This window comes from Takifugu rubripes, chromosome 12, assembly GCF_901000725.2.
Source record: "Takifugu rubripes chromosome 12, fTakRub1.2, whole genome shotgun sequence".
In the NCBI taxonomy this organism is placed as follows: domain Eukaryota; kingdom Metazoa; phylum Chordata; class Actinopteri; order Tetraodontiformes; family Tetraodontidae; genus Takifugu; species Takifugu rubripes.
This window is the reverse complement of record NC_042296.1, coordinates 9282727-9308977: the sequence shown is the minus strand read 5'-3', so window position 1 is coordinate 9308977 and position 26251 is coordinate 9282727. Positions and strand designations below refer to the sequence as shown.

General features: G+C 48.6%; 3 protein-coding genes across 4 annotated transcripts; 1 reads left to right on the top strand and 2 right to left on the bottom strand.

Annotated features, from left to right (window-relative positions):
* LOC115251844 (protein 4.1-like) lies at positions 1-11233 on the top strand. Its single transcript, XM_029845516.1, is given in 22 exon segments — positions 1-20; positions 64-115; positions 1574-1728; positions 1945-1982; positions 1985-2040; positions 2177-2219; positions 2311-2386; positions 2523-2741; positions 2880-2967; positions 3163-3315; positions 3401-3498; positions 3567-3742; positions 4936-5180; positions 5307-5381; positions 6295-6342; positions 7237-7299; positions 7573-7743; positions 9015-9143; positions 9996-10097; positions 10648-10657; positions 10982-11062; positions 11136-11233. Coding segments are annotated over 22 exon segments (2196 nt in total).
* A 2475-nt stretch (positions 11234-13708) lies between these two features.
* Positions 13709-17295, bottom strand: c12h6orf136 (chromosome 12 C6orf136 homolog). The gene is given in 8 exon segments (XM_029845515.1): positions 13709-13873; positions 14858-14927; positions 15487-15523; positions 15526-15570; positions 15573-15663; positions 15665-15686; positions 15750-15838; positions 17209-17295. Coding segments are annotated over 8 exon segments (543 nt in total). The 5' UTR covers positions 17233-17295.
* Positions 17296-21798: 4503 nt separating this feature from the next.
* On the bottom strand, positions 21799-26209 carry LOC115251809 (alpha-tubulin N-acetyltransferase 1). 2 transcript variants are annotated; one of them, XM_029845442.1, is made up of 8 exons: positions 26042-26209; positions 25871-25931; positions 25151-25242; positions 24970-25027; positions 24754-24867; positions 24284-24385; positions 23556-23601; positions 21799-22543 (listed from the first exon to the last, which is right to left on the bottom strand). In XM_029845442.1, exons 1-8 carry the CDS (start codon positions 26131-26133, stop codon positions 22536-22538), a joined length of 573 nt encoding a protein of 190 aa, XP_029701302.1. In that variant the 5' UTR covers positions 26134-26209; the 3' UTR covers positions 21799-22535. The 2 variants fall into 2 exon arrangements, with proteins under 2 accessions (XP_029701302.1, XP_029701301.1); XM_029845441.1 differs by having other exon boundaries at positions 21799-23601.
* Positions 26210-26251: the final 42 nt, after the last annotated feature.

The window sequence follows — 26251 nt, the reverse complement described above, 5'->3', positions numbered from 1 at the left end:
ATGAGGAGGAGGAAACTAAAGCCCCCATTGCTGATCCTGAGCCAGAGCTGAGAGACGAGGGAGAGGCCGCCCCCAGGATCAGCACTCTGTGAGCAGTGCCGAGGCTCAGGTCAGTGTCTTCAGTCCATCCTACATCGTCACAGTAAATGAGACAAAAAAGGCTTCTGGAGCTGTGGTTGCGACAGCAATGGTGCTCCATTAAGTGTGATGTGGAGGGAAAATGAGACACGATGGACACCCAGGAATGTCAACACGCTTCAGTCCAATTCTGCAGGGTCACAGCTAGCATCATGTGGTCCAACTGCTGCTGCCTAATTCAGCCCCCCGCTCAAGTCTACCACACACTTAAGTTGATATATCAGTAGTTCATGTGCCAGTTGGACACGAGCTCGGCTGGATGGACGGTGAGAAGGGAGGAAACTTGTTTGTGGGTGTGTAAAGTCTGCCACATGACTGCTGCCCCCCTCTTGGATCCATTAAATTAAATCCATTAAACACTCTTCACTAACGAGTTAAATCAGGAAAATAAGCAGAGCCCACAGTTGATGGGATGACAGGATGGGCCTGCCCCAGCACTGTCCCAGCACTGTCCCAGCTCTGTCCTCAGCTCTTTCCTCAACTCAGTTCTCAGGTCTGTCCCAGCTCCGTCCTCAGTTCCGTCCTCAGGGTCTGTCCCCAGCTCTGTCCCAGCTCTTTCCTCAACTCTGTTCTCAGGTCTGTCCCAGCTCCGTCCTCAGTTCCGTCCTCAGGTCTGTCCCAGCTCTGTCCTCAGCTCTGTCCCAGCTCTTTCCTCAACTCTGTTCTCAGGTCTGTCCCAGCTCTGTCCTCAGCTCTGTCCTCAGCTCTGTCCCCAGCTCTTTCCTCAACTCTGTTCTCAGGTCTGTCCCAGCTCTGTCCTCAGCTCTGTCCTCAGCTCTGTCCCAGCTCTTTCCTCAAATCAGTTCTCAGGTCTGTCCCAGCTCCGTCCTCAGTTCCGTCCTCAGGTCTGTCCCAGCTCTGTCCCAGCTCTGTCCCGGCCTATGTCCTCAGCTCTGTCCTCAGCTCGTCCCCAGCTCTTTCCTCAAACTCAGTTCTCAGGTCTGTCCCAGCTCTGTCCGGCTCTTTCCCAGCTCTGTCCCAGTTCCGTCCTCAGGTCTGTCCCCAGCTCTGTCCCGGCTCTGTCCCAGCTCTGTCCTCAACTCGGTTCTTGGTCGTCCCAGCTCGTCCTCAGCTCTGTCTCAGGTCTGTCCCAGCTCGGGTTCTGTCCTCAGGTCTATCCCCAGCTCTGTCCTCAGGTCTTCCCTCAGCTCTGTCCTCATGTCTATCCCCAGATCTGTCCTCAGGTCTTCCCTTGGCTCTGTCCTCAGGTCTTCCCTTGGCTCTGTCCTCAGGTCTTCCCTTGGCTCTGTCCTCAGGTCTTCCCTTGGCATCTGTCCTCAGGTCAGTCCCCACTTTTGTGGTGAGTGTTTACACCACACTCTTGCTGTGTCTTTCAGGTTGTCCCGGCTGAGAAAAACAACGATAACGCAGGTGAAGCTGAGCAGGGGAATGAGAGCATCAAGGAAAAGGTGGCAGATGAAGGAGCAGCGAGAAGAAAGAGGAAGAACAGGAGTCTGAAGAGGCCTTTAAAAAAGAGAAGATGACGGAGGAGAAGGAGAAGGTCAAATCTCCCAGAGTCCCTCGTCAACCAAAGACCCTCCAGATCAAAGTTACCCTGCTGGACAACACTCTGTACGAGTGTGAGCTGGAGTAAGAACACCCCACATTGTCTTCAGTCACACTCACTAAAGACTTGAGGGAGGGCCAGAGTTTTAGAGCAGGGACGCAGCAGACGTCCCTCTAGAGACGCTACAAAGACACGTTCTCAGGACCTGTTGCCTCATTTCATCTCTAGCTATGAAGTCACTGTCCAGCTTCCATTATTCTGAGTTTATGTGTATAAATCTGAATATTTGTGTGTGTCAGAAAACATTGCAAAGGACGGAGCTGTCATCAAGGTGTGTGTACCACCTCACCTGTTGGAGAAAAGACTATTATGGGCTGGCAATCTGGGAGACACCCGTCAGAAAGAGTGAGCTGTTAGTTACAGAAGGTCCAGTCAAGCACTGATGGAACAGCAGAGCACAGGCACACACACACAAACACACACTACCGTGCATATGTGCACATGTGCTGATGTCTACATCTGTCTCCTTAGACTTGGATGGACCTCCACAAGGAGATCCGCAGGCAGGTACCAGGTGAAGATGATGACTCGGCGCCTCTCACCAACATATTTACTGGGATTTCGCTCCTCTTCACTTTTCTAATCGCTGCCTTTTCTTTTTCAAGGTGCCGTCTGCACTTTTACCTTCAATGTGAAGTTTTACCCAGCAGATCCAGCCCAGCTGTCTGAGGACATCACCAGGTACGTGGACTTTCTGGCATGCAACAGGTGCCACAAGATCAACATCAGTTCAAAGAGGAAGCTCTACCTGTTAGCAATTAGTGTAATCAATTAAACTTCCCGTCCATGTTTCTCGATCCTCGTTTGTGTCCTGCAGGTACTACCTGTGTCTCCAGCTGAGGCAGGACATCTTGCAGGGTCACCTGCCATGCTCCTTCGTCACCCTGGCCCTGCTGGGCTCCTACGCCCTGCAGTCAGAGTTGGGCGAGTATGACCCGGAGGTTCACGGCACTGACTATGCAAAGGACATGAAGATGGCCCATGGTCAGACCAAGGAGCTGGAGGACAAAATGATGGAGCTGCACCAGACCTACAGGTTAGATCATTGCCTCCACCTGGAGTGAAATAACACAATTTAGTTTGGCTTGTTTGTGTTGCTTTTGCTGAACACGTGGCTCAAGTTCCCATTTTCATGTTTTCTTACACTTTGCTGATGTTTCTGCTGTGGATGAAGGTCGATGACGCCGGCCCAAGCAGACCTGATGTTTCTGGAGAACGCCAAGAAATTGTCCATGTACGGCGTGGACCTCCACCCAGCCAAGGTGAGCACGATGGTCCTGTTCTGTGTTTATTAAAGAGAAATGGCTGCATTAATCATGAAACAACAAAAAAAGAAAATTCCACAAATGTGGGTTCTGGTTTTTCTTCTTCTAATTTAAAACTTTCAGGTAAAATAAATAATAATGAATAAATCAGCAGTACCTTCTCTAGAAGGCTAATGAAGAACTGTCTGTCAGGATCTGGATGGTGTGGACATCACACTGGGGGTGTGTTCCAGTGGTCTCATGGTCTATAAAGATAAACTGCGGATCAACCGTTTTCCATGGCCCAAAGTCCTCAAGGTTTCTTACAAGCGCAGCAGTTTCTTCATCAAAATAAGACCATCCGAGGTGAGAGGCTTTTCAATCGAAAGACTTCTTCTCATTCTGTAACCAGCTGTGAATGGAACCATGACTGCAGTGTGCTTCCTGTCAGGTGGAGCAGTATGAGAGCGCGATCGGTTTCAAACTGCCTAATTACAAAGCAGCCAAGAAGCTGTGGAAGGTGTGTGTGGAGCATCATGCCTTCTTTAGGTAGGTTACCTCTTCTTTTCACCTCAGTTCACGGCTTAAATTCGAATTGAAAACATGTTTTGGGTCAGGCTGACTGCTACCGAGGCCACAAATACTCCAAAGAAGTTCCTGGCGTTGGGCTCAAAGTTTCGCTACAGCGGTCGCACCCAAGCTCAGACCAGACAGGCGAGTTCTCTGATTGACCGCCCGGCTCCTCTGTTCCAGAGATCTTCCAGCAAAAGGAACACACACAGTCTGGATGGAGGGTACATGTTCAGAATCTGTGTGAGTGTGTGTGTGTGTGTGTGGTGTGTGTTTTTATTTTTTACTAATTTTTGATTGATTTCAATCATTCATTTCTAAGTAAATGTAATTTATGAAGCCTCAGCCATAATAGAACAGGAATCCTGAACTCCCGAGACCAACAAATGGAAGCATGGCTGCCCTCTAACAGCCATAAACCTTGAGCAGAACCCAGCTTAAATGAAAAGGAAATCCAGGTAGCACAAACACGGGTGCACAACGCTCAGTCTGGTGAACCTTGATGTTGATGACGAAGGGATGAAGGGACGTTAGCACCACCTCAATCTCTGCTAAAAGAGCTCATAAGAACAACCTGGTTGGGTCTTTGTGTCATCATACAACACATCACAACCGTCTGGAGGTGGATGAAGTGACACCACTGTACAGCAATAAAAGCCTGACGGAGAAGCTGAGCTGAGCCCAACAGGGACCATGTGGAGAAGGTCTCTGACTTCAGAATTTGGCTCCTGTACTTGGATGATGAGCTAACCTGCCAAAAACAGCGCTGCTCAAGAAGGCAAAGCAGCAGCACCTCTCGCCAAAGAGCTGCTGGCATCCTTCTGTAGATTGGCAAGCACATAGCGGGGTGATGCATCCCAGTCTGGTTTGCCAGTCTGGTAGGACGTCACTCTAGATGAGCCTATCTAGAGGGTCGCAGCACTGGAGTCGCACTGGTCCGGCCGCCACAGAAAGGTCAGCAGCATCCCGAAGGGCTCGCTCAGCAACTCAGGGGCCCACCCTCAAGCAGGTGGTGCAGGACAGTAAAAGCCCAAACAGTCTGACAAGCAACACGTGTCCCGGGGCTACTGCACTACTCAGAACGCCTCTTCTCGCCAAAATGTGCAACATTTTAATTTTTTTAACAGTTTCAGTTTGATTGCTTGTCTTGCTGTTTATAACAGAAGAGCACAAAGATGTTAGCACACATGTACACATGGAGAACTGGGTCAGAACTTCACAAACTAACTGGGTCAGCGTGTTCTAACATTTGAACTTTACATCTCATGGCCACGGTGCTGGGACACTGGTGACGCTGTGAGGGTGTTTTGAAGGTTCAGCAGACAGGCAGCAGTATAGAATAAACTGGTTTAGACCAGCTTGTTTTTTGGGCATCGAGTGTTGGCTGATGACTCTGTCTCTTTTTCCATGTTGTAGCCATGGTGTCCACTCCCAACAACAGAACCCCCCGTCCTTTCAGTGCCCCCATCATGTCACCCTTGTCACCTGGGGAGCCAGTCCCATCACCAGTGCTCTCCGCCCTGCTGCGCTCGAACCACCGTGACAGCCCCACCCCCAAAGACCCGAGCGGTGGTGACAGGAAGGCAGAAGGCCGGGGGCAGAACCAGCCAGAGTCTGCCAAGGGTCATAACCTCCGACCACAGTCCACCTCAGAGATGAAGGTAATAATGTCTATGGGGGGGAGGGGCCTCACAGAAAGAGGACAAGAGCAAATGAATCACATGTAGTTAAGGTCATGTAAACGAAGGTGTGTGTGTGCGTGCTTGCGTGTGTGTTTGTGCTGGCAGACACTGTCCAGGAGAGAGCGGAGGCACCCCCCCTCTGTGACCACCAGCGCAGGCAAACGAGACAAAAACAGTGAGGTTTGTTTGCATGATGAACAGACATTAATCCCATGATGCAAGTCTGACTACTAGCTCAGACTACTTAGCTCGGGAGCTAGGAAGAGTCCAGAGCTCTGCCCAGTTGCCCTTAGGCAAGGCATTAAAGCGCTTATTGGGTTCAGTGTGCTCACTCTGACGCCTCTCCTCAGTGTTTGGTGACAGCACCTCAGTCTGTCACCTCAGATGAGTCTTGCTATCAGACATGTGGGTAAATGGTTTCAAAGGTGTATTTGGACATCCTGTGGTCACCTGAGCATCTCCTGGGACGATCTGGTGCCATCACTGTCCCAGATATGATGGGGCCGAGCCTCTGGGGATCCTGTCAGTCAGGAGAAGGATCTTCGTTCTCCTATCAATGACCTTGCTGGAGCAGCCCGGTTTACTCTGGATCCAGAACTAACCAGTTACAAGCTGAGGAGGACTGGTCCAAGTCCTCTTCTGCCAAGAACCTTCTTCTGGTCCAAGAACCTTGTGGAACTCCGTGACTAACGCCAGTATATAAGAAGGAAACATCATGATCTGAACCAGTTTAATTCCAGTGACCTGCTCCAGGCTCTGTAACAGGATGTTCTGGTTAATTGTATCAAAGGCAGCACTGAGGTCCAGCAGAACCAGCATAGAATCCAGTCCATGATCTTAAGATCTGTGAAGCTCATGTGATGATAGTATGATGACCTCAGTTTCAGACTGTCAGGTACCTGCATTACCAGCACCTACTGAGGGACTTCAGGAATGGATGGAAGGTTAGAAAAGTTCTGCGCCCAGAATGTGACTGCTGACCCAGCAGACTGAGGCCCAAATGTTTTCATTTCCAGTTCAATATGAGTCAACATTGTCAATGTGAACGATGATCTTCTTACGCAGTAACTGTGTTTTTCCTCTGATGGAGCAGCACACTCCTCAGAACAAAGCAAAGATGGAGACGGCCCGAATGAGGAAGGTCTGTGCTCTCATCAGTTCCTCATCTCCAGCTCCGGCATGATTGACACAGAGAGGCCCAGAATGTTGCCTGCACGATTCCCTCATCTTTCTTTGATGTTTGTGTCAAGCTTCACTTGATTCATGGCTACTTTCATCATTGTCACAGCTGCACCTACTAGTCAGCAGAGCTCCCAGGACTTCTGGTGACCAGAGCTCCCACGACTTCTGGACCAGAGCTCCCAGGACTTCTGGTCAGCAGAGCTCCCAGGACTTCTGGTGACCAGAGCTCCCAGGACTTCTGTCAGCAGAGCTCCCAGGACTTCTGGTGACCAGAGCTCCCAGGACTTCTGGTGACCAGAGCTCCCAGGACTTCTGGTCAGCAGAGCTCCCAGGACTTCTGGTCAGCAGAGCTCCCAGGACTTCTGGTCAGCAGAGCTCCCAGGACTTCTGGTCAGCAGAGCTCCCAGGACGTCTGGTCACCAGAGCTCCCAGGACTTCTGGTGACCAGAGCTCCCAGGACTTCTGGTGACCAGAGCTCCCAGGACTTCTGGTGACCAGAGCTCCCAGGACGTCTGGTCAGCAGAGCTCCCAGGACTTCTGGTCACCAGAGCTCCCAGGACTTCTGGTCAGTAGAGCTCCCAGGACGTCTGGTCCCGCCTTGTTGACTGTCAGAGTCTCTCAGGTTGCAGCCAGAAACCCAGAAACCCAGATCAGTTTGTACAAAAGTAGAAGATGTAGATCTTGTCCATCCAGCTCTGGTTATGGTGCAGAGGGACACCCTGGAGTCACGCTGCCCCTCCTGTGCACCTCCAGTACTGCAGGGACATTTGCATGTGGAGCATGTTCATCCCTGTTGTTGAGGAAAGTGTTTGGATCGTTGCCCACCAACTCTTCCTGTTTCTATTCTTCACAGAAAAGAGTCAAGAAACTTGAGGGTGAAACCATCTATATCAAACACAGCAATTTAATGTTGGAGGTTGGTGTTCCACTTACTACCTGCAGGACGTTGTCTTCACTTCCTTTCACGCCTTTTTCTACAAACGTCCCAGAACATCAGTGTCTTTGTGGCCTGATTTGTTGATCCCGGTTTGATCCTTTCTCGTCAGCCTGGAACTCAAACTCCAGGCTGAAGTGAAAAAGAATTTTCAGAATCTTGAACATTAACGAGAAGAAGTGAAGTGACGTCAGAATTCATTTCGTTGAAGCGCCTTTGCCAACGTCTGCTTCTTCTTTGCTGCTGCTGTTAAAGGATCTGGATAAGACCCAAACTGAGACCATCCGACACCATAACAGCATCAGTGAGCTGAAGAGGACCTTCATGGAGTCAGTACCAGAACCTCGGCCCAGTGAGTGGGACAAGCGTCTCACCACCAACTCACCGTTTCGCACAGTGAACATCAATGACCAGCTGCAACCTGCCGTGAGTCCAAAACCACCAAGTCCACACATACACTCGAGTCTCCAACCAAGCAGGAGGCATAGTAGTAGTAATAATAATGTTATTATTGTTATTTTGGTTGTTATCATTATCTTGTCACAACAACCAACAGCTGTGGTTCCTCTGAGCAGTTGTCTGGAACTCTGACTATGATCAGCCCACAAAACAGGAGAAGCGTGTCAGAAGATACTAAAGAGTCTTTAGATCATTTCCTCAGAAATGTCCGTTCTCAGGACCAGTGGAGGAAGATCAGGTCTGTGAGGCCAGGAGGAATATCAGGGAGAACCAGTCAGAACCCGATTTGATCTCAGACCTCCAGGAAGATCTGGCAGACTGTGGAGTTGGGCTTCACTGTTCAACTGTTACACCTGCAGAGATCTGACCTTCACAGAAGAGTCATTAGAAGAAACCATCTCCTGCATCCTCAACACAACAATCAGCCTGAGAAGTTTGATAAAGAACATCCAGACAAGTCTGATGGGCTTTAGAGACCAGTGTTGTGGAACCAGGAGGTTCTCCGAAACTCTTTGGCTGCTGTGAGCAAAGGAACACAGAATCTGGTGAGATGAACATCTGTCCAGCTGTGAGATGGGGAGGGTCCATCATGCTTCGTGGCAACATCTCACAGATAGAATGATTGAGGAAGAATGATTCAATGAAACTCCAACAAACTGGAAGAAAGCAGAAGATCAGCCGTAAAAAAAGTGGAAGAAGAAAAGAAGACGGCTTCTGTGGATGGTGATGATCCTAAACACACCTCAGATCCACCTTGGACCATCTCCAGAGGCTCCAGCTGAAGGTTTCTTGAAGGTCCTCACAATCTTCTGACCTCAACATCACTGGAATCCGTGGACAGACTCCTGAGGAGCTGCAAACATCAGAGTCCCTGGAGCTTCCTGTCTAAACTGCTCTATCAGTCTGTCCATCACCATAGCAACACAGAGGCGTTGTCTTTGATGAGGTGTACTGATGATGCAACGGCGAGGTTGGAAGCCGCTGGTCGAGACGGGCAGGAACAGGTGATGGCATTGGAACACTGCCAACCAAAGACAGGCGTGGGAGGGGCGGGGGGGGTGTAGGTGATGGTCCGGTAGAGAGTCCGATGGGAGTGAACGGGGGGGCAGCCCCGCCCAGCCTGGAGATGGACAAACAGGCACAGAAGGGGGGGGAGAGGGGAACACTGGGGAGAACTTTCATGCTGAGGAGCATTTTTGTCCTGAGAAGCTGACTAATGGTTGCTCTGTTCCCTCCAGTCTCCGGTGCTAAAAACGCAGACAATCACCATCTCAGATGTAACAAACTCTCTGAGAGGGATGGTCGCCTATAGAGACACCCCCCTGTGTCACTCTGAGACCAAGACCATCACCTACGAGTCAGCACAGGTGAGGAGCACATCCAGAAGACTCAACACGCCTCTAACTAAACCTTGATCTTCTCTGATCACAACCTGGTCCAACCTGTCTCCCGCACGAGGCTCCGAATTTGTGGCTATTGACAAGATTTGCTATTAAAAACAGGAAATATACAGTTTAGCAGTCTTGGCTGAATGTGTGTGACCTTGTGAGTATATTTTCTGCTTTTCTTTTTTTAAAGCAACAATTAAGGAGTGATTCGAACATGATAACGACAGGAAAGAAAATGAAAACAAAAAATAATCTGAGCCTTTTTGGTGTTTTGACGGCAGCCTTGAACTGAAGCGTCAGGCGATGTTTCTGAGCTGAAGCAGAGCAGCTAACTGGCCCTCATGGTGGAGGTCTTTTTGGCATTATTGCATGTTTTTAGAGAGCAGATGGAGATATAGATATAATTTTCAGTACGAACCATCAGTGTGCTTCTGTTTCAAGTTAAATGGGATGTAGATGCTAGCCTAGCCGCAGCAGGAACTGACTCAGGTGGGGGGACCTTCCTGCTGAGGGTGGGCCGGCTGGAGGAGGAGATAGGGCACCAAAGGAAGCTGCTCAGTGAATCAAGCATGTTCTCCGTAGTAGAACTAGCCTGAGACGGTCCTGCGCTACCCTTGAGCATTAGCATCACGACTGTAGCCACTGAACAATTAGATGTTTTAAGGTCTTTCAGAATTTGTCTCCTCAACTTCCGAAGGGTCCTCCAAGACAACGTTGCTGCTAACATGCACTTTGTAAATGTAGCAGAATTCCTCTCAGTCTCTGTTGTACCTGTCACACGTGCAGTGGTCCGTTCTGTGAAATCATTTGAGATGTTTGTGTCTCTCACAGCCTGTGGACGGCCCAGTAGAGAAGGATTCTGGAGTGCTGTTGAGTGCACAGACCATCACATCTGAGACCGTCAGCACCACCACCACTACCCAGATTACCAAGGTCTGCTCAGTGTTCATGTTTACCATGAAAACCTCATGGTCAGGCCAACAGAAACAGGCAGACAGGCAGACAGCCGATGCAGGTTAGCAGCAATGCTGAGGTCCTGTTAGAGTTCAGCTCAGTTTATAGGAGTCAGTGATAGTTAATGCTAATAACAGTGATATTAATTATGCTTCCAGTCCACCCTCAGATAAAATCCCTTTACATAAATGGAGACGTGCACATCTTCTTTTTCCCCTGAGGGTCTTTGAGGCAGATGGTTCTTGTCCAATGATGTTGTAACTTGACTCTTCTTGTCAATGGTCATGGTGCTAGTGTTGTGGTTGTTCGGTGTTTGTTCTGGTTGAAAACTAAATCCAAATGGGGGTGGGGGCATACCTTGGTAGCTACCTTTATGTAGCTACTGGGGAGAGAACATGCATGACGTCGTGTAGAAGGTAAATAAAACCTTGTCTGGAATAGTTTTGGAGCAAATGCCGCCGAATGTAGCAGATCAAAGTCATCTGCTTTTATTTACATTTTACATCCCAACGTCTTTAAATCCCATTAGGACACAGTTAGTGATCAGTAATGCACCAGAAGCTCCTTTCGACTCGTGCCGCTCGTGGGCCAGCGTTCCATCCAAGTTTTCTCTAGAATCTTGAAAGGATGGCGAGCTCTGGCCTGGATCCTCCTTTAGCTGTTAGCACTGGTGACCCCGTCTGCAGATTAAAGTCAGAGAGGCGGAGGCTGAAATCGGGTGACAGAGGCGGCAGCTTCTGGGGTCACAGCAGATCTCTGCTTCAGCGTGTTCTTCACGTCTGAATGGACTTCTTGTGGAGGTGCATCCTTCCTGAGGCTGATCCTCATGTGTGGACCTTCCTCTGCAGACTGTTTGGTGAAAGGAGGAGGAATCTCGGAGACACGGATTGAGAAGAGAATCGTCATAACTGGAGACACGGAAATAGATCATGACAAGGTAAAAGGCTGCTTTTCTTCTCCTTCTTCTTTTGTCCTCAGCCCTGAAGGTGCAGCTGCCACTTTCATTCTCTCCTCCAGGCTTGGCTCAGGCCATCAAGGAGGCCAAAGAGCAGCATCCAGACATGTCTGTCACCAAGGTGGTGGTGCACCAGGAAACGGAGATCACTCCAGATTGAGGGGTGGGGGTGAGTCCATGAACACATTCACTGCCTCCCCCTCCAAAAGGCTGCTCAGATCAAAACACCTGCACTTTCTTATTTTCCTTCTTCTGCTCCTTTTGGGAGGAGCTCTGTAAATGTTGGAATAATTGTGTTCCTCCGCCAGAATTATTGCTGCTGTATTGAGGAGTTTTAGGGAATATCAGAGGGAGACCTGAGACCTGATCAATCTGCAATAATTCTGTCCCCTGTTTCCAGTTGGCCCAGTCCTCCAGTCAGTGTTCCCTCCCACCATCCCAGCTAAACCAGCAGACAGAATGGAGACATGGAGCGTTTTGACCTTCCTCCATTTTGTGGAGGATCCTTGCCTGAAGCTGGACTGAAAAACTCCACAAGCTTTTTTTAAGGACGAACGAAGAACACCAGAATATCCACGTTTCTGTAGATTTATGAAAAACCTAAAAATCAAGGGCATTTGGTCTTTATTCTACCACTTTATTTTTCTACAGTCTTTCTCACCATCATGTAGAATGCTGATGATTAGATGGGTGAACAGTTGTTTTGTATGGAATTAATATTCATGATAGCTGATTATGACGTTATTCAGACTATTAAGGTGTTCCAAACTACATTTATGAGGGAATGTTTTCCCTTTTGTTTGTTTTTAATGTATATAAAATGTTAAGTTTGTCATTGTGTTATGCTTAAAATGGTGTGTGTTCAGTCATACTGGAATGTGATGGTTTACTGGTGTACTTGCCTGTGTCATCAGAATAAAATCACCTTTTCATCTTTTTCTCCGTGAGCTGACGTTTACGTTCATTATTATTTATCATCTTCATCATCCTCCTCCTCCCTCCTCTCATGTTCCTGTTTCACACTGTTTCACTCATCAGATTATTTATCATGGTAAAATTAAAAGTGGAGAAGAGAGGAGGGGAGAGGAGAGGAGGAGAGGACAAGAGAGGAGGGAAGAGGAGAGGAGGAGAGGACAAGAGAGGAGGAGAGGAGGGGAGAGGAGGGGAGGAGGAGGAGGGAGGGGAGGAGGAGAGGAGAGGGAGAAGAGGACAAGAGAGGAGGAAAGGAGGCGGAGAGGAGGGAGAGAGGAGGGAAGAGAGACAGAGAGAAGGAGGGACAAGAGAGGAGGGGAGAGGAGAGAGGACATGAGAGGAGGAAAGGAGGAGGAGGGAAGAGGAGAGGACAAGAGAGGAGAGGACAAGAGGGAGGAGGGGAGAGGAGGACAAGGAGAGGAGAGGAGGAGAAGAGAGAGGACAAGAGAGGAGGAAAGGAGAGGACAAGAGGGGAGGGGGAGAGGAGAAGAGGGGAGAGGAGAGAGGAGGAGGGAGAGGAAAGGAGAGGAGGGAAGAGGATGAGAGAGGAAAGGAGAGGACAAGAGAGGAGGGGAGAGGAGAGGACAAGAGAGGAGGAAAGGAGAGGAGGGGAGAGGACAAGAGAGGAGGGACAAGAGAGGAGGAAAGGAGAGGACAAGAGAGGAGAGGAGGGGAGGAGAGGACAGAGAGAGGAGGAAAGGAGAGGAGGGGGAGAGGAAAGGAGAGGAGAGGAGAGGACAAGAGAGGAGGAAAGGAGAGGACAAGAGAGGAGAAGAGGAGAGGAGGGAAGAGAGGACAAGAGAGGAGGAAAGGAGAGGGGGAGAGGAGGGGAGAGGAGAGGAGGGGAGAGGAGGAAAGGAGAGGACAAGAGAGGAGGAAAGGAGAGGACAAGAGAGGAGGGGAGGAGAGGAACAATTTAATTGGGCTTCATTGTTTTTCACTCGATTAAAGAAGAAACATGAGTGAAGCTTTTCCACGTGAGTGTTTTCGAGGCCTGAGAGCAACGATCAACAGAGACAAGTTTCAAATGACCAAAGTTCCCAGAGTAACTAGGCGTTCTGACGTCCAGTCAGGAGGAAGATGTCGACGCGTTAGAGCAGCAGAAATGCTCTGAACGCAACATCAAAGGATTAAAGAAAACACCCAACGAAGGGATTCCCGAGCACGAGGCCACGGCGTGCACGTGGTCGGCTGATTTATCGATTATTGCTGAAGATGATGATGAAGAGGACGACGGCTGACTGTGAAGCCTGTAGAAACTGAGCGAGCACGCACACCCCTGTGGAAATGACGACAACATTAACCCAAACAGCTTTATTTCAGACAGCAAGATCCAGGTCTTGTCCTACGTAGGTTACAGTGCGTAAGGCTGCTGGGAATGCTGGGAAGAGCTGGTTAGCAGCTGAAAAACCATCCGGAAACGCCGAACATTTCACAAAAAAAGCAGCATTTACCATGCAGGCGCGACATTAGAGCTAGAGTTCCTTTTTTGGTGAGTTTGACAAGAGCTGTAAACTGAAAAACAAGTTAAAGGTTTGAATCCTTCCCGGTTTATCTCCCAGGTTTCCAGTCAAGGACCAAATACAGAGCACACAGAACAGCCTGGAGCGGGGTCACGAGGAAGACGTGGACAGCGAACCAGGAAGCCACGGGAGAGGAAAGTCTAATCAGTCCTGCTGAGGGGGGTTCTCGCCTGTCGGAGTGAGGTCAGCAGGAGGGGCAAGCAGGGTTCAGAGCCGGCCGCTGCTCTTGAAGCCCGAGCGCCACCAGAGTCTTGGCCAGGAGCGAGGTGACCCTGGACAGGGATGGGGGGCTGACTTGGCATCATCTGGAAGACACCAGGACCTGCTGCTGATTATCTGCTTCAGCTGGGACTGAAGGTAGCAGCCATACCTACCGACGGCCTTCACGACCTGATTAGAACTCATTTGTCTCCTTAACCGCTTGGTCCCTTTTCGGGGGGGTGGTGAGGGGACACACGCGGGCGGGGCAGCTCCACCCCTGGATTGTCATTCATCACGGGGCTCTTTGGGAGCATTTGTGGTTCGGTACCTTGCTGATTATAACTAAAATTGGTAAATAAGGAGATAAATGCTCACCACTGTTAGCAACAGTAGCATCGCATATGCTATATTGAAGGAAAGTGCTACTCCAACTTGGGTGACTGATTTAGTACCGGTACCAGAACCTTTGAAGACTCTGCTAAAGACCCTGGAGTCTTTGGGGTTCTACTGTAACTGAGGCCGAGGTCACCAAACTGGCTGGCAGTTCCATTCAGGGCTCGGACTGTTACAGGCACTGCACGGACCACCAAGAAGGTGCACCTGGAGAGGCGGGTGCTTCGTTCCAGAAAGAGGAGCAGACGGGATGTTCCACATATAGATGGATCATCCACCCCACATCTCTCTGAGAAAATCTATGAGTGCTCAAGTTCTTCTGTTAAATTAAAGATCAATTCCAAAACTAAATAAAAACAACATAATCCTGGACATGGAACACCAAACCAGCCCCTCATGCTTTTAGAAATCTGGCAGTTAATTCACCAGGTTGGACTCAAATAACCTCAAGATAAGCCTGGATGGTGCTGAAGGGAGTACTGGGGGGGTACTGGGGGGGTACTGGAGGGGGCCTCTGACTCAGTCTTTAAGGTTTAGAAGGCCTAAGCTAAAAAAGGCTTTGGGGTAATTTTTCTGCTTGATGCAAGCATGTGCTCATGCATGTGCCCCTGTGGGGACAGTAACAGTAGCACCACTGCTGTGTCAGAGGTCATTATAAAGTCCCCGTCCATCCTCTAAAACGGTCACCAACTCACCTTTTCAACTCTGTGACAGTGAATGAGTCCATCTTCTCCCAGGTAAAAGGTGGAGAAGGCGTCTGAGGTCCTACAGAACACAACACTAGTTAATGTTGTCCTCTGCTGTCAGCAGGACACGGACAGAACCACAGCCGACCGGAGGGCAGCACCAGCCAGGACATTAGAACCCTTTACTAACCAACGTTGATTCTATTAATAGTTAAAATTAGAGCCGGAGATCTGAAAGTGCACCTCTCAGGCTGAAGGAAGGAAAGTTGATGGAGGTTTATTGGCATGAACTGCAGGTTGTCTCCAGTCTTACAAGCTCCAAACGGACTAAACTAGCTCTGCAGAAGCCCAGCGTCCAGGCCTGGACAAACCAGGACGAACCAGGACAACTGGTCTTCGAGGTTCACATGTTCTAACACATTTTAGGAGAAGCTGAGCTTCTTGGCTGTTTGACAGACTCATCTATGCTCCTCCCCCTCGCTCAGGCTCACGAGCTGTGGCTCCTTAAACCCGTGGAAGAGTTTCGTAGCATTTGTGTAGCATTCATGTAGCATTTGTGAAGCCTTTGTGTAGCCACGTAGCATTCGTTGGAAGACAACACATGTCAAATCGCAGGTTGTGATGATGCTGCGCGATACCTGTACAGCTGAGATTTGTCCTTGTAGTAGAAGCGAGCAGCACAGAGTGAAATGGAAGACCTTTGACCCTCCAGCGGGCCTGATGGTCCCGTCCTCCATGTGCTTGGTGAGCTTCAGAACCTCCAACCGAACCTCAGCGTAATAACACAAAGACAGAAGGCGCCAAAGTGAGGAGGAAGAGCTGGTACCGCACACGTCCTCTGTGAAAACGGCGGAGTAGCCCCCGCCTAAAAACAGGCTCGCATCGCCCCCCCCCCCTTTACCTGGTCTTCATATTTAAGGGTCCATTGATGAATTCCAGATCTGCTGAATACATCGAGTAATCATGGTTCTTCTTGAAGAAACGCGGAAGCTGGCAGAGAGGAGCAGACAGAAAAGGGCTGAAAACTTTCTGAAATAAGTCACATTTGGGAGATTTTGGACCTGATTGTTCCCCTCCTCACACCCCCTTCGTCCCTTCACCTGAACTGGTCAGAAAGTGGAGCTCACATCTACATTCACTGACACAGACTGACGACACAGCTGCTCTTGTGGAGAACCTCAGTGATGCCCCCCTCACCCACTACACACTTTATGGCTTTATAACCTCAAGGAGAAGATGAGCAGAGTCCACTTCCAGAGGGAGCTCAGATCCTTGACCAGTCGGCTGTGACCAGCGCTCTTTACTGGGGAGCAGCACTGGGCGGCAAGATAAGAGACGGAAAGACCATGAAGAAGGCCAGCTGCAATCTGGAGAAGAGGACACCCTCCTGGAGGACACCTTCCTGGAGGACACCTTCCTGGAGGACAACCTCCTGAGGACACCCTCCTGGAGGACAACCTCCTGGAGGACACCTTCCTGGAGGACAACCTCCTGGAGGACAACCTCCTGGAGGACAAACCTCCTGGAGGACACCCTCCTGGAGGACAACCTCCTGGAGGACACCTTCCTGGAGGACACCCTCCTGAGGACAACCTCCTGGAGGACACCTTCCTGGAGGACACCCTCCTGGAGGACACCTTCCTGGAGGACACCCTCCTGGAGGACACCTTCCCTGGAGGACACCTTCCTGGAGGACAACCTCCTGGAGGACAACTCCTGGAGGACACCTGCCTGGTGACAACCTCGATCACCTCCACCACCACCCACCCATCCATCATCCACCCATGATGACAAACAGCAGCCATCCCAACTGGCCCAGTCCACTGCGCAACGCCACCAAACCAATCCACATGTTGGCCTGGTATTTAGACATCTTTGTTTATTTAAAAGGATGCACATTCCAATGGAACTCATTCACATGGCTATTTAGTGGCTTGATTCACTTCCTTCAATAACAATGAAAGGTGCAGCAGCGTTCTCATGCTCACTAAGCTGTGGCACCGTTATAAAGTCTATATTACCAGTGCGACCTCTGTGCAAAGTATCACTACCTTTTTGCCTTTTGTACTGTAACTCAAGGGCCGGTAACTTCCTGTCACCAAGCAGGTGGCGCTGTAAGTATGAGTCAATAGTGGAGCATCGATCTGTTCATTGTTCATTTTAAAAACTTGACCGCAACTCAGGGGCAAAAAATATGTTCGGGATTATCAGTGTGTGTAATAAATGCATGAGTTTCACTGCTAATGACTGAAGGAAACAACTTTTGCGGGCGATATTCTCGTGATATTCTCTAGTGAGATGGAGATAGTTATAGAAACACCTATAGAAACATAGGACACATTCCTGATAGCCATTCTTACCTCCGTCCTCAGTCTTTCGTACATCAGGGCCAGTTTCTCCTCCCGTTTACCATCTTCTTCTACGTCGCTCTGAACAGTCTCCGTATGGCTACAACAAAGCTGCTCTCGACTGTTGAGGAACAGCTAAATGCTTGTTCTCCGCCTCCGGTTTGCGTAGCGGTTCTCCGGCTCAGTGCAGGCTCTCTGCCCAAGCAATGAAAGCAGTAAAAATGTGGGAACCACTGGTGAAAGGAGCAGGACAGCTCTCTCCTTCAAACAGGCTTCTGAAGCAACTGTGTTTGTCTCTCTTGATAACACCAAACGCTGATATCATCTGGTCTCCTGCCGTCCACTGTGGTCAGTGGAAAGCAGAACTCGGAGGAGACGGGGACCCGAGGAGATCCCCAAGTTTCGCATCCCAGCACACCGGGACCTCCAACACTGTCTGTAGACCTGTCCACTTCACCTTGGGGCACTAGTTCACACAGACTGATGGAGTCCTCCAATGGCCCGTCCCCTCGCAATGAGGTCGTACAGCAGGATGAAGCGGGTGGGACAGCGTCAGCTGCTTAGTGTGTGGTATCTCAGGCTGTTTGGTGGCGCCACGGCCCACGATGCACAAACCATGGCACGTGTCTCATAGATCAACTGCCAGTTAAATGCCCTGCAGAGGAAATGAATGAAAAGCCCCATGACAATTAAAAATGATTAAGAATAAACACATTCACAATACATGAACTTTATCACATCACTTTATTGGCATTGTCCCACCCTCATCCTCATCTTGTGGGTACTGTACAATAGCGAATTCAATTTGTGTTAAGGAGATTACATCCGCATCAAAATCTATCATCCATCTAACCAGTGTTGCTCAATTAGCATCAATAATTTAGCAAATGAGCTTTCTGTCTACAAAGGAGGTTTGCAGTACTCGGATTGGGGTGGAGTCAGGTCACCGTTAGGTGACGAGTTGCAATTTTTCACGTTGTGTTGGGCCACATGGGTTGACCTTTTACAACCACACCACGGCAATCCACAAACAAGTTAGCCAGCGAGGTAGCAGCCAAGAGCAGCGACGGACAGGCTAATGCATCAATACTGTTTGTGTGTTATGCTTCTGAAGCACCGTGAGCCACCATTAGCGCTCTGTTAATGGTTCAAGAGGCGTGTCAAGGAAGCATCCATGTTGTTGGAAAAACCACCATCCAACAGAGGTGGAGGCTGAGGCACTTCCTATCACCCACATACTAGCAGTCCGCCACTCTTTCTGCCAACAATCCGAAAGTTCACACCATTTCATGAGCCCTGGTGATTCACCACCATGTGACCCAGGAGACAAAGGGGAAGCACCCACACTGTGAACAACCCTGCCAACGTCCCTGCCAACGACTCTCAGATGAGCACCCAGATCACTAGCATGGTCCACAAGGGCTGTATGTTCCAGCTCTGCCCTCAGCGAGCTTAGAACTGGAGAGAAACCGAAACACTGCGATGGATAACTACGACCTGGATGATTGAGAATCCTCACAGATATCAAAGAGGAGCTTTTCCTTGCCATCGTTGCTTGTTGGGGGTCAGGGCCGGGGGCAATTTTGATGCTCACTCTGCTAACTTGCTCTAGGGCAATATGCAGGGGTCCAGAAGTGAACAGGCCCTCTGTAAAGAGTGGATGTGTGTCCCATGGAGGGGACCGACTGTTTCGGAGACTGCTGCCTCTCTACTGGTACAAATGAGCTAGCTTCCAGTGACTCCCTGCAGCTTAAATCAGGAATGAGCAGCCAATGATAGCAATCTTGCTATTATGGTGAAGAGTTACGGAAAGGTTCCCAAATAAAATACTGGAAAACCGTCCAGTTGACCCTTGGTTAGACGTTAATAGACTCCTCTGAGCTGGAGGAATGAGGATCTACATGAGTCAGTCAGGCTGAATAGAGAAGGCTCTCACTTCCCCTGATGGTGTCTTGCTTTCCTTTAAGTTGCATCTAGTCTTCAACAACAGAGCAGCTTCATCTGATAAACAACCACCAGCTTTCATTAAAAAGATAAAACCAGTTTGATGTTGGAGGGGAAAAAAAAACAGACCGTTTGCACTCACCTGGCTCAGAATCCAGCTCTTAGTTTTGACTGATTGCCTTCTGGCAGGGCAGGCAAACAGACGTCACCCTGAAGGTGAAGCCCCACCTGCTCACAGCCATTCACCACAGGGGTCAGGGGTCAAGGCACCCCGGTCACCAGCAGACCATCACCTAAAATAAGGACAGGACATGAACAAAGTCAGCAAAGTTTCATGTTTAACAGTTCAGCATGTGTCGAAGCACCAACAGCGACTGGTGAGACCTGTCCATGCAGTGGCGGGAGACAGACGGTGAGAGAGAGACAGCAAGAGAGTGAGACAGGCAAGAGACAGGGGGAGATAGCAGAAGACAGGTCGGCAGAGATAGAGGTAGACAGGTAAGCTGAGAGAGAGAGAGGAAGTGAGACAGGGAAGGAGATTGTCAGACAGGTAGGCGGAGACAGAGAGACACTGAGAGAGAAAGATAAGCAAAGACAGGGACAGACAGACAATCTTACTGATGTGCATGATTTAGCTGCTGTGCTACACTATGCTAAGTGCCACTTTAGCCCAACATTGAGCCATTTCACGGAGGCCGATGATTTAGAATCACTAAAATCATTTCTGCAGCAGTTACAGATTTGTTACTCATCTGCATTCGTGACCGTAATTCTGTAGTCGTGTAGGCATTATTTCAACTCGAGACAGTTACACTGGTGTATTCAGCTGTCAGTTTATACCTTGGCCTTCGCCGACAGCCTGAATCCCAATGTAAACCAGCCTCATTGAACTCGCACTAACCTCAAAGACGATGCGGATCCTTGTCTCAGGTCAGCTGTGGTGGTCGGTAAAGTGGTCTTCGCGTGGTAAAGATGGTCTCCTGAGATGAACTCACAGCTCTCGCCTCAGCAGATCACTAAAACGCAACGTGGAACGCGCCAGTAATGACAATATTTACAATACTAATAAAACTAGTAATAATTATTTTCGTCCTCGTCGTCCTTCTCCTCCGCCTGCCGTTACTTCTTCTTCGTTGGTGCTTAGAGCTGCAGGCTGGGACGCAGCAGCGCCACGACCTGGCCGGGAGTGGTACCGCTGCCGTTGACGCAACACTTATAGTTCTATTGATCAGCTTGTAACTGGGAATTGAGCAAATAATTCCATCCCACCTCACACAAATGTTGATTTTAAGGAGAGGTTTACCCTGGACTGCCTAACCCAGACCTGTCTCAAGTTAACCTTCAAACCAAGTCTGAGCCCTCAAACAAGCAGGAGTTTGGAGGATCTGACAAAATTTCATTTAATTTTTGAGGGTTAGATTCGGTAGAAGCGGATGTTGCTAGTTGCAGATTATGGCCTATCGATTGGGTAGTCAAGGTGCTTCAGGAGTGCTCCGAGTTGTCTTAATTTAACAAAGGTTGTTGCTGGGTAGAGATCTGAATCCTCAAAGGACCGTGTGTTGAATATGGCTGAATTCACCTGATTAACAGCGTCCAGGATTCGCTGGCAGGGTTCTGAAAGTTTTATTGACAACTCAGAAGATGAGAAAATCCTAAGGACAAGCCGACAGAACAGGGCATAGGTTCTACAGTATAAGGAGATATCTTTTTGATCAAAGCACCCTGGCTTTCAGCCTTGAAAGATCCAAAGCCATCACATTCTTCCAGTGTTGGCATTATCTTTCACCTTTGCGAAGGTCGGAAATCCCATTTAAGTGGGCCAGAGTGCCCAGTAAGAGATTTGTTTTGCTGAAGTCCTCTCGTCTTCATCTTTAAAAAGTCAGCTGGACGTTCCCTCAAGAGGCTTTTCTCCTCTGACTGACTGGTGGGAACCCTGATGGTTTTGGTTTGGTCATCGGTGGTCATTGGCATTATTGAAGGGGTGCATTGTTAGGTGGGAGTGATTGTGAAACATTCTGGGGGGGTTGGGGGTCCAGAACTAACAACTGGTGTCATCCTCTCTGTTCGGTGATGGACTTTATAAAAGATGCTTGTTTTACTCTTTCTGGTGTGGGGGTGCTGCAGGTTCTCCGGTCCAGGTTCAGCAACATCATTGGCCCAAAGAATGAGGTCGGACTACCTAAAGATCCTGCATGACCAGGTTCCTCCATCAGTGGAGGTCTTCTTCCCTGATGATACAGGCAAGATGACAATTCCAGGATTCCTGGGCTCAGATAGTGAGAGGGGTTCAGGGATGATGAGACATCATTTCACAGAGGGATGGGCCACCAGAGTCCAGACCTCACCGAGCTTCTCAACAGCCTGCCAGCCTAACCCTAACCCTAACCCTAACCCTGCCAGTGTGTGGAATGGTTTGGGCCTCTTCAGGAGGAGTTCGTAGAGACTTTATTGCTTCTCTACATTACAGAAACATGTTTTCCTTCCATGGAGGCAGCTGTAGTTCTGGCCCGCATATGTGCATGAGACAAGATTCATCCTGCCGTAGTTGGACTGTAGTTTATACATGTTAGCAATGATGCACACCATCATAAATCAATAACTAAACACAGCCGGCCTCTGGTCATGAACTGCTGAGGTACAACACAAACCAGATCCAAGTTGTTTCTTACAGACGTTTATTGTTGAAATCGAAGGAACAAGTCACATGAAAGCAGAGGATGTGCTCACATCAAAGAACTCAGACGGTGTGAGCATTCTTTTAAAATGAAACAACAACAAAAATCAACAACTACACAACAACTACGTCCCCCACCAGCAAGATGGCTGACCTCGCTGTCCACCTCACAGACCTGATCCCCCGCAACGGATTCAGAAGAGGTTGCTAAGGTGGATCAAAAGTAATAAACGTACAGCAATTAAGCTCACCTGAGTAGCACCTGAACTGGCTGGCCCCATCTTCTGTGGTCCAGACGGCACAAGATGAAGCCCACATGGAGACTCTACTGGCTACCAAAAGGTTCAGGACAGCCAGCAAATGAGAAAGAAAAAGGGAAAAGGACAACAAAACAGAAGAGCAGTATAGGATGGAAAATAAACAGGTCAACGAAATGATGGAAGGAAATGAGGATAATAATGGGGGGGGAAAGGTGTTTTTCTGCAGTTTATCGTTATCCTACAGCGGTCGGCACGTCTGTTCGGGGAAAAAAAGCAATCCCAGCTGCTCGTTGTGGTGGCAGATACTTTAATGGGTGTCCAGAGGGGCAAGCAGGCAGGTAAAAGCGAGGACTCAAAGAGAATCTCAGTGTCCATTGTTTTTAACAGCAGCTCCAACATGTCTTCTCCATCTCTGAGACTAAATCAGTGAGGTATTACTGCCCAGTCTTCAGTGCAAGGACCTAGTGAACTTCATCAGAAGAGTCAAATTAGAACAATGAGAGGGGGACGAACCGAAAGGAATGGGTGAGCAGAAATATGAAGAAAAGGGAGAAGACAGAGAGAGACGTCATTCAGAAAGCTGCTGTGACCAGACAAACCAAGCAGGCAGGAGGACGAAGACCGGCTCCGTCACTCTCACGAGGAGCTGACGTTCTTCTTGAGGCCGTGACGGCAGCTGGAACCAGTGATCACAACCAGTTCTGGCTTCACTCGCCGTCAGTGGGAACACAACTGACAACAACCACTATGACTGACACCAAGAGCTGTCAGTCAGTCAGTCAGTCAGTCAGTCAGTCAGTCAGTCTACAGCAGGGATGGACAGCCCAGTCCTAGGGGGGCCGTGATCCAGCTGGGTTTTCCTCAGGCTTTTGTCCACCCTGGAGCTGGCCTTCGTAGGACTGGGCTGTCCAGCTCTGGTAAACAGGAAGTGCAGCGTGTAATCGGACAGCAGCCTTTTTGTTTACAGAAGTCGGAGCCTGAAACCTTTGGGCTCTGCATCATTTACCACATCTGCTAATGAAGAAGGTTCCAGCCAAACTTTTGAGATCAACCAAAACAAAAGCAGGCTGGTTCTGCTGGTGCAGGTCTGGGCCGCCAGGGGCCCCTTACTTAAGTCTCTACAGCCCCCTTCTGGTAGGTTCCTGAAGATTATGGTCTGGACCAACTGCTGGGCTACCAACTACTCCACAAATACAGAAGTAGTGATGTGATAGCTTTGTGTTGTTCCAATGGAATCGGTTCTAGTCCCAGTCCAGTTTTCACCATGTGAGCAGATGAAGTGACAGAATATGAAATTGTGTTTATGTATTTGTCATAAACTGCCTTCGCTCCAGGAGGTTCTGGCTCCGAGTTCTGAAGCAACTTCAGACACTGACTTGTTCAGGACACTACAGCAATAAAAGCGGAGGGAAAGGCCGCGTTGTACTCCGACAGGATGTTCAAAAACAATAAAACCCAACTGAAAAGAGCAAAAATATTACCTGATCTGTTGAGGAAGAAGCTCTTAAACACCACAAAGTTATTTACCTGCCCAAAAGTAAGAGAGGGAGAAAATGAGGCTACTGATGATCATCCACTCATCCATCCACTCATCCATCATCCACTCATCCAACATCCACTCATCCTCCATTCATCCAACATCCACTCATTCATCCATCCATCATCCATCCTCCATCCACTCATCCATCATCCACTCATCCATCATCCACTCATCCATCCATCATCCACTCATCCATCCATCCATCATCCACTCATCCATCCATCATCCACTCATCCATCCATCCATCATCCACTCATCATCCATCCATCATCCATCCAACATCCACTCATCTATTCAACATCCACTCATCCATCATCCATCCATCATCCATCCACTCATCCATCATCCTCCATCCACTCATCCCTCCATCCATGCTTGTGTTATTGTTCTACACTGCTGTTGTGCATCTACACTGAGCAGCTCCCTCACACTGTGTCTGACCAGACTGTCCTGGGAGGTGTCTCCCCCAGGTGTAGCAGCCTGTAGTCAGTCAAAGTTGATACTAAAACACCAGCCCAAATCCATGACCAGCACTATGTGTCTGCTGGCAAAAGATGAAGGGCCATGTCCTAAAACCGCTTGTCTGTCAGCCATCAGAGTCCTTTTGAAGAACACCCCCCCTCAATTAAAAATGGCCTTTTCAAAACTGTGCTGGTGGACAAATAGTACCTGAGGAACATTTTCAGTCAAATGGTAATGATTTGCTAGGAAGGATAGCAATTTAGGAGATGGCCGGTCATAAGCCATCAGAACTGGGTCCAGATTCTTGTCCTACAAAGAGAAAAGAGAAGCCACTGAAACACATGAAGGTATTATTATCCTCATCTTATCCAACTGTCTTTTCCTGCCGTTTGACCACGTACCTTAACTACGTTTTTAAAGCCCAATACCCAGTTGTACACATACATGCATCACATTAGATTTTATCTAGATTTCATCATATTTGTGTGATGACGCATCATAACAGATGGGTTAGTAAGAACTTAACACTTTCCAAATGTGCTTGTTTTATCTACAGTAGCTGCTGGTAAAATAATTCCAAGCTGGGTGTGAAACCCAAGAACATGACCAATGCTGCACCAAAGCCAGAATTACTTCATCTACATCAACCACTATAGCAGGAAAGCCCAATTGTTCACCTGCAGCATGAAGTCAAAGACCTCTAGTCCATAACCATGTCGCTGTAGGCTTTCCACAATGTAGAAATCCAGAACACAAAGGGGCTCCGCTTCGACGTGAACACTCTGGAGATCCTGAACACAAGACAGAGGGCATACTTCCAGAATTTCAAACAGAACATCTGAAAGCCAAACCACCATCCTGGGGACAAAGCAATAAGCGACGTGGTGACTCACAAGCAGGAACAACTTCTTGTATCCGATCTTGAGAAATCCTGTGACAACACCTCGTCCTCTGCATACAAGGCAAGAACAATTAATAGACCTGCCAGAAAACACTCAACAGAATAAAATACAGAGTGTATGTATCTATCCAGGCATCTATGCTTAGCAGATATACAGATGTAAACACACAGACCCGTTGCTCTCGCCATCTTTTAGTAGATAAAGCTGGTGTCTCTGCGACTTCATCTTGGATGCACTTGTGACAGGTGCTGGAAGCTGCTGGGCCTGTGGAAGAACAACACTGCACCAACTTTCATTATTTCATTAACTTATTTTAACTCAGATCAAATCAAGAGAGCTTGCTCTTGAAAGCTGTGACCTCCTTCAGGACAGGTGGGACAAACTGGACAGATGGACAAACAGCAAAATGGAACATTTTAGTGACCAAGTCACCGAATTTCAGAGACTTTGTGGATCGGCAGAACAACCAATCAAACATGTAAAGGCATAAATAAATAATCCAAATAAAAAGGAAAGATCCTATTAATACATCAGTACTTACAGAGCTAAGACTTTTATTTTGAAAAGTCCTGCACAGCAAATTACACAATTAGCAAAATGGGTTTAAATACCAATACTTAATGCTTGGATTTCAATTTCTAAATGAAAACATGCCCAGAAATAAATGTTATAACAACATCACAAACAATTTGTTCAGGACATGACATAGTTCTGCACTAAAATTGACTCATTAGTCATGATCAACATCAATGATCAGCCAAAAACAGCAATACAAACATAATAAATCTACAGCGGTTGTCGCGGTTATGAACCCAATGACAGTGTGAGGCATCCCATTAGATCCGGAGCTGAGAATCAGTGTCATTAGAAAAGGGATTCCAACTATATTTACCCTCGCCGACGCCTTCCCGAGTTCATCAATAACTGTAGCACAACAAGCCTGAAGGTCGGGCCTGCAAACATAAACAGTGCAACAGTGCGACGCGAGTACGAATCCGGGTCCTTCCTTTGTCAGTCACTCTGTGGTAAAGCTGAGATGGACAAACTAACAGATCCAGCTTACCTCCCAGCAAATTTACCACCTGCCTCAAGCGTGTGGTCTAAGACGGAGATCCTCTCGGGGAACAGCTGGTTAATATCGAAGGGAAACTCCATCGTCTATCCTAATAAACTCCACCGCGTTAATAACCGACACAAAACGTTGCTCTTCTTCTATGAAAGCGTCATCCTCCTCTTCTTCTTCGAAATAATCAGCTGGTGCAAACTCAAATGC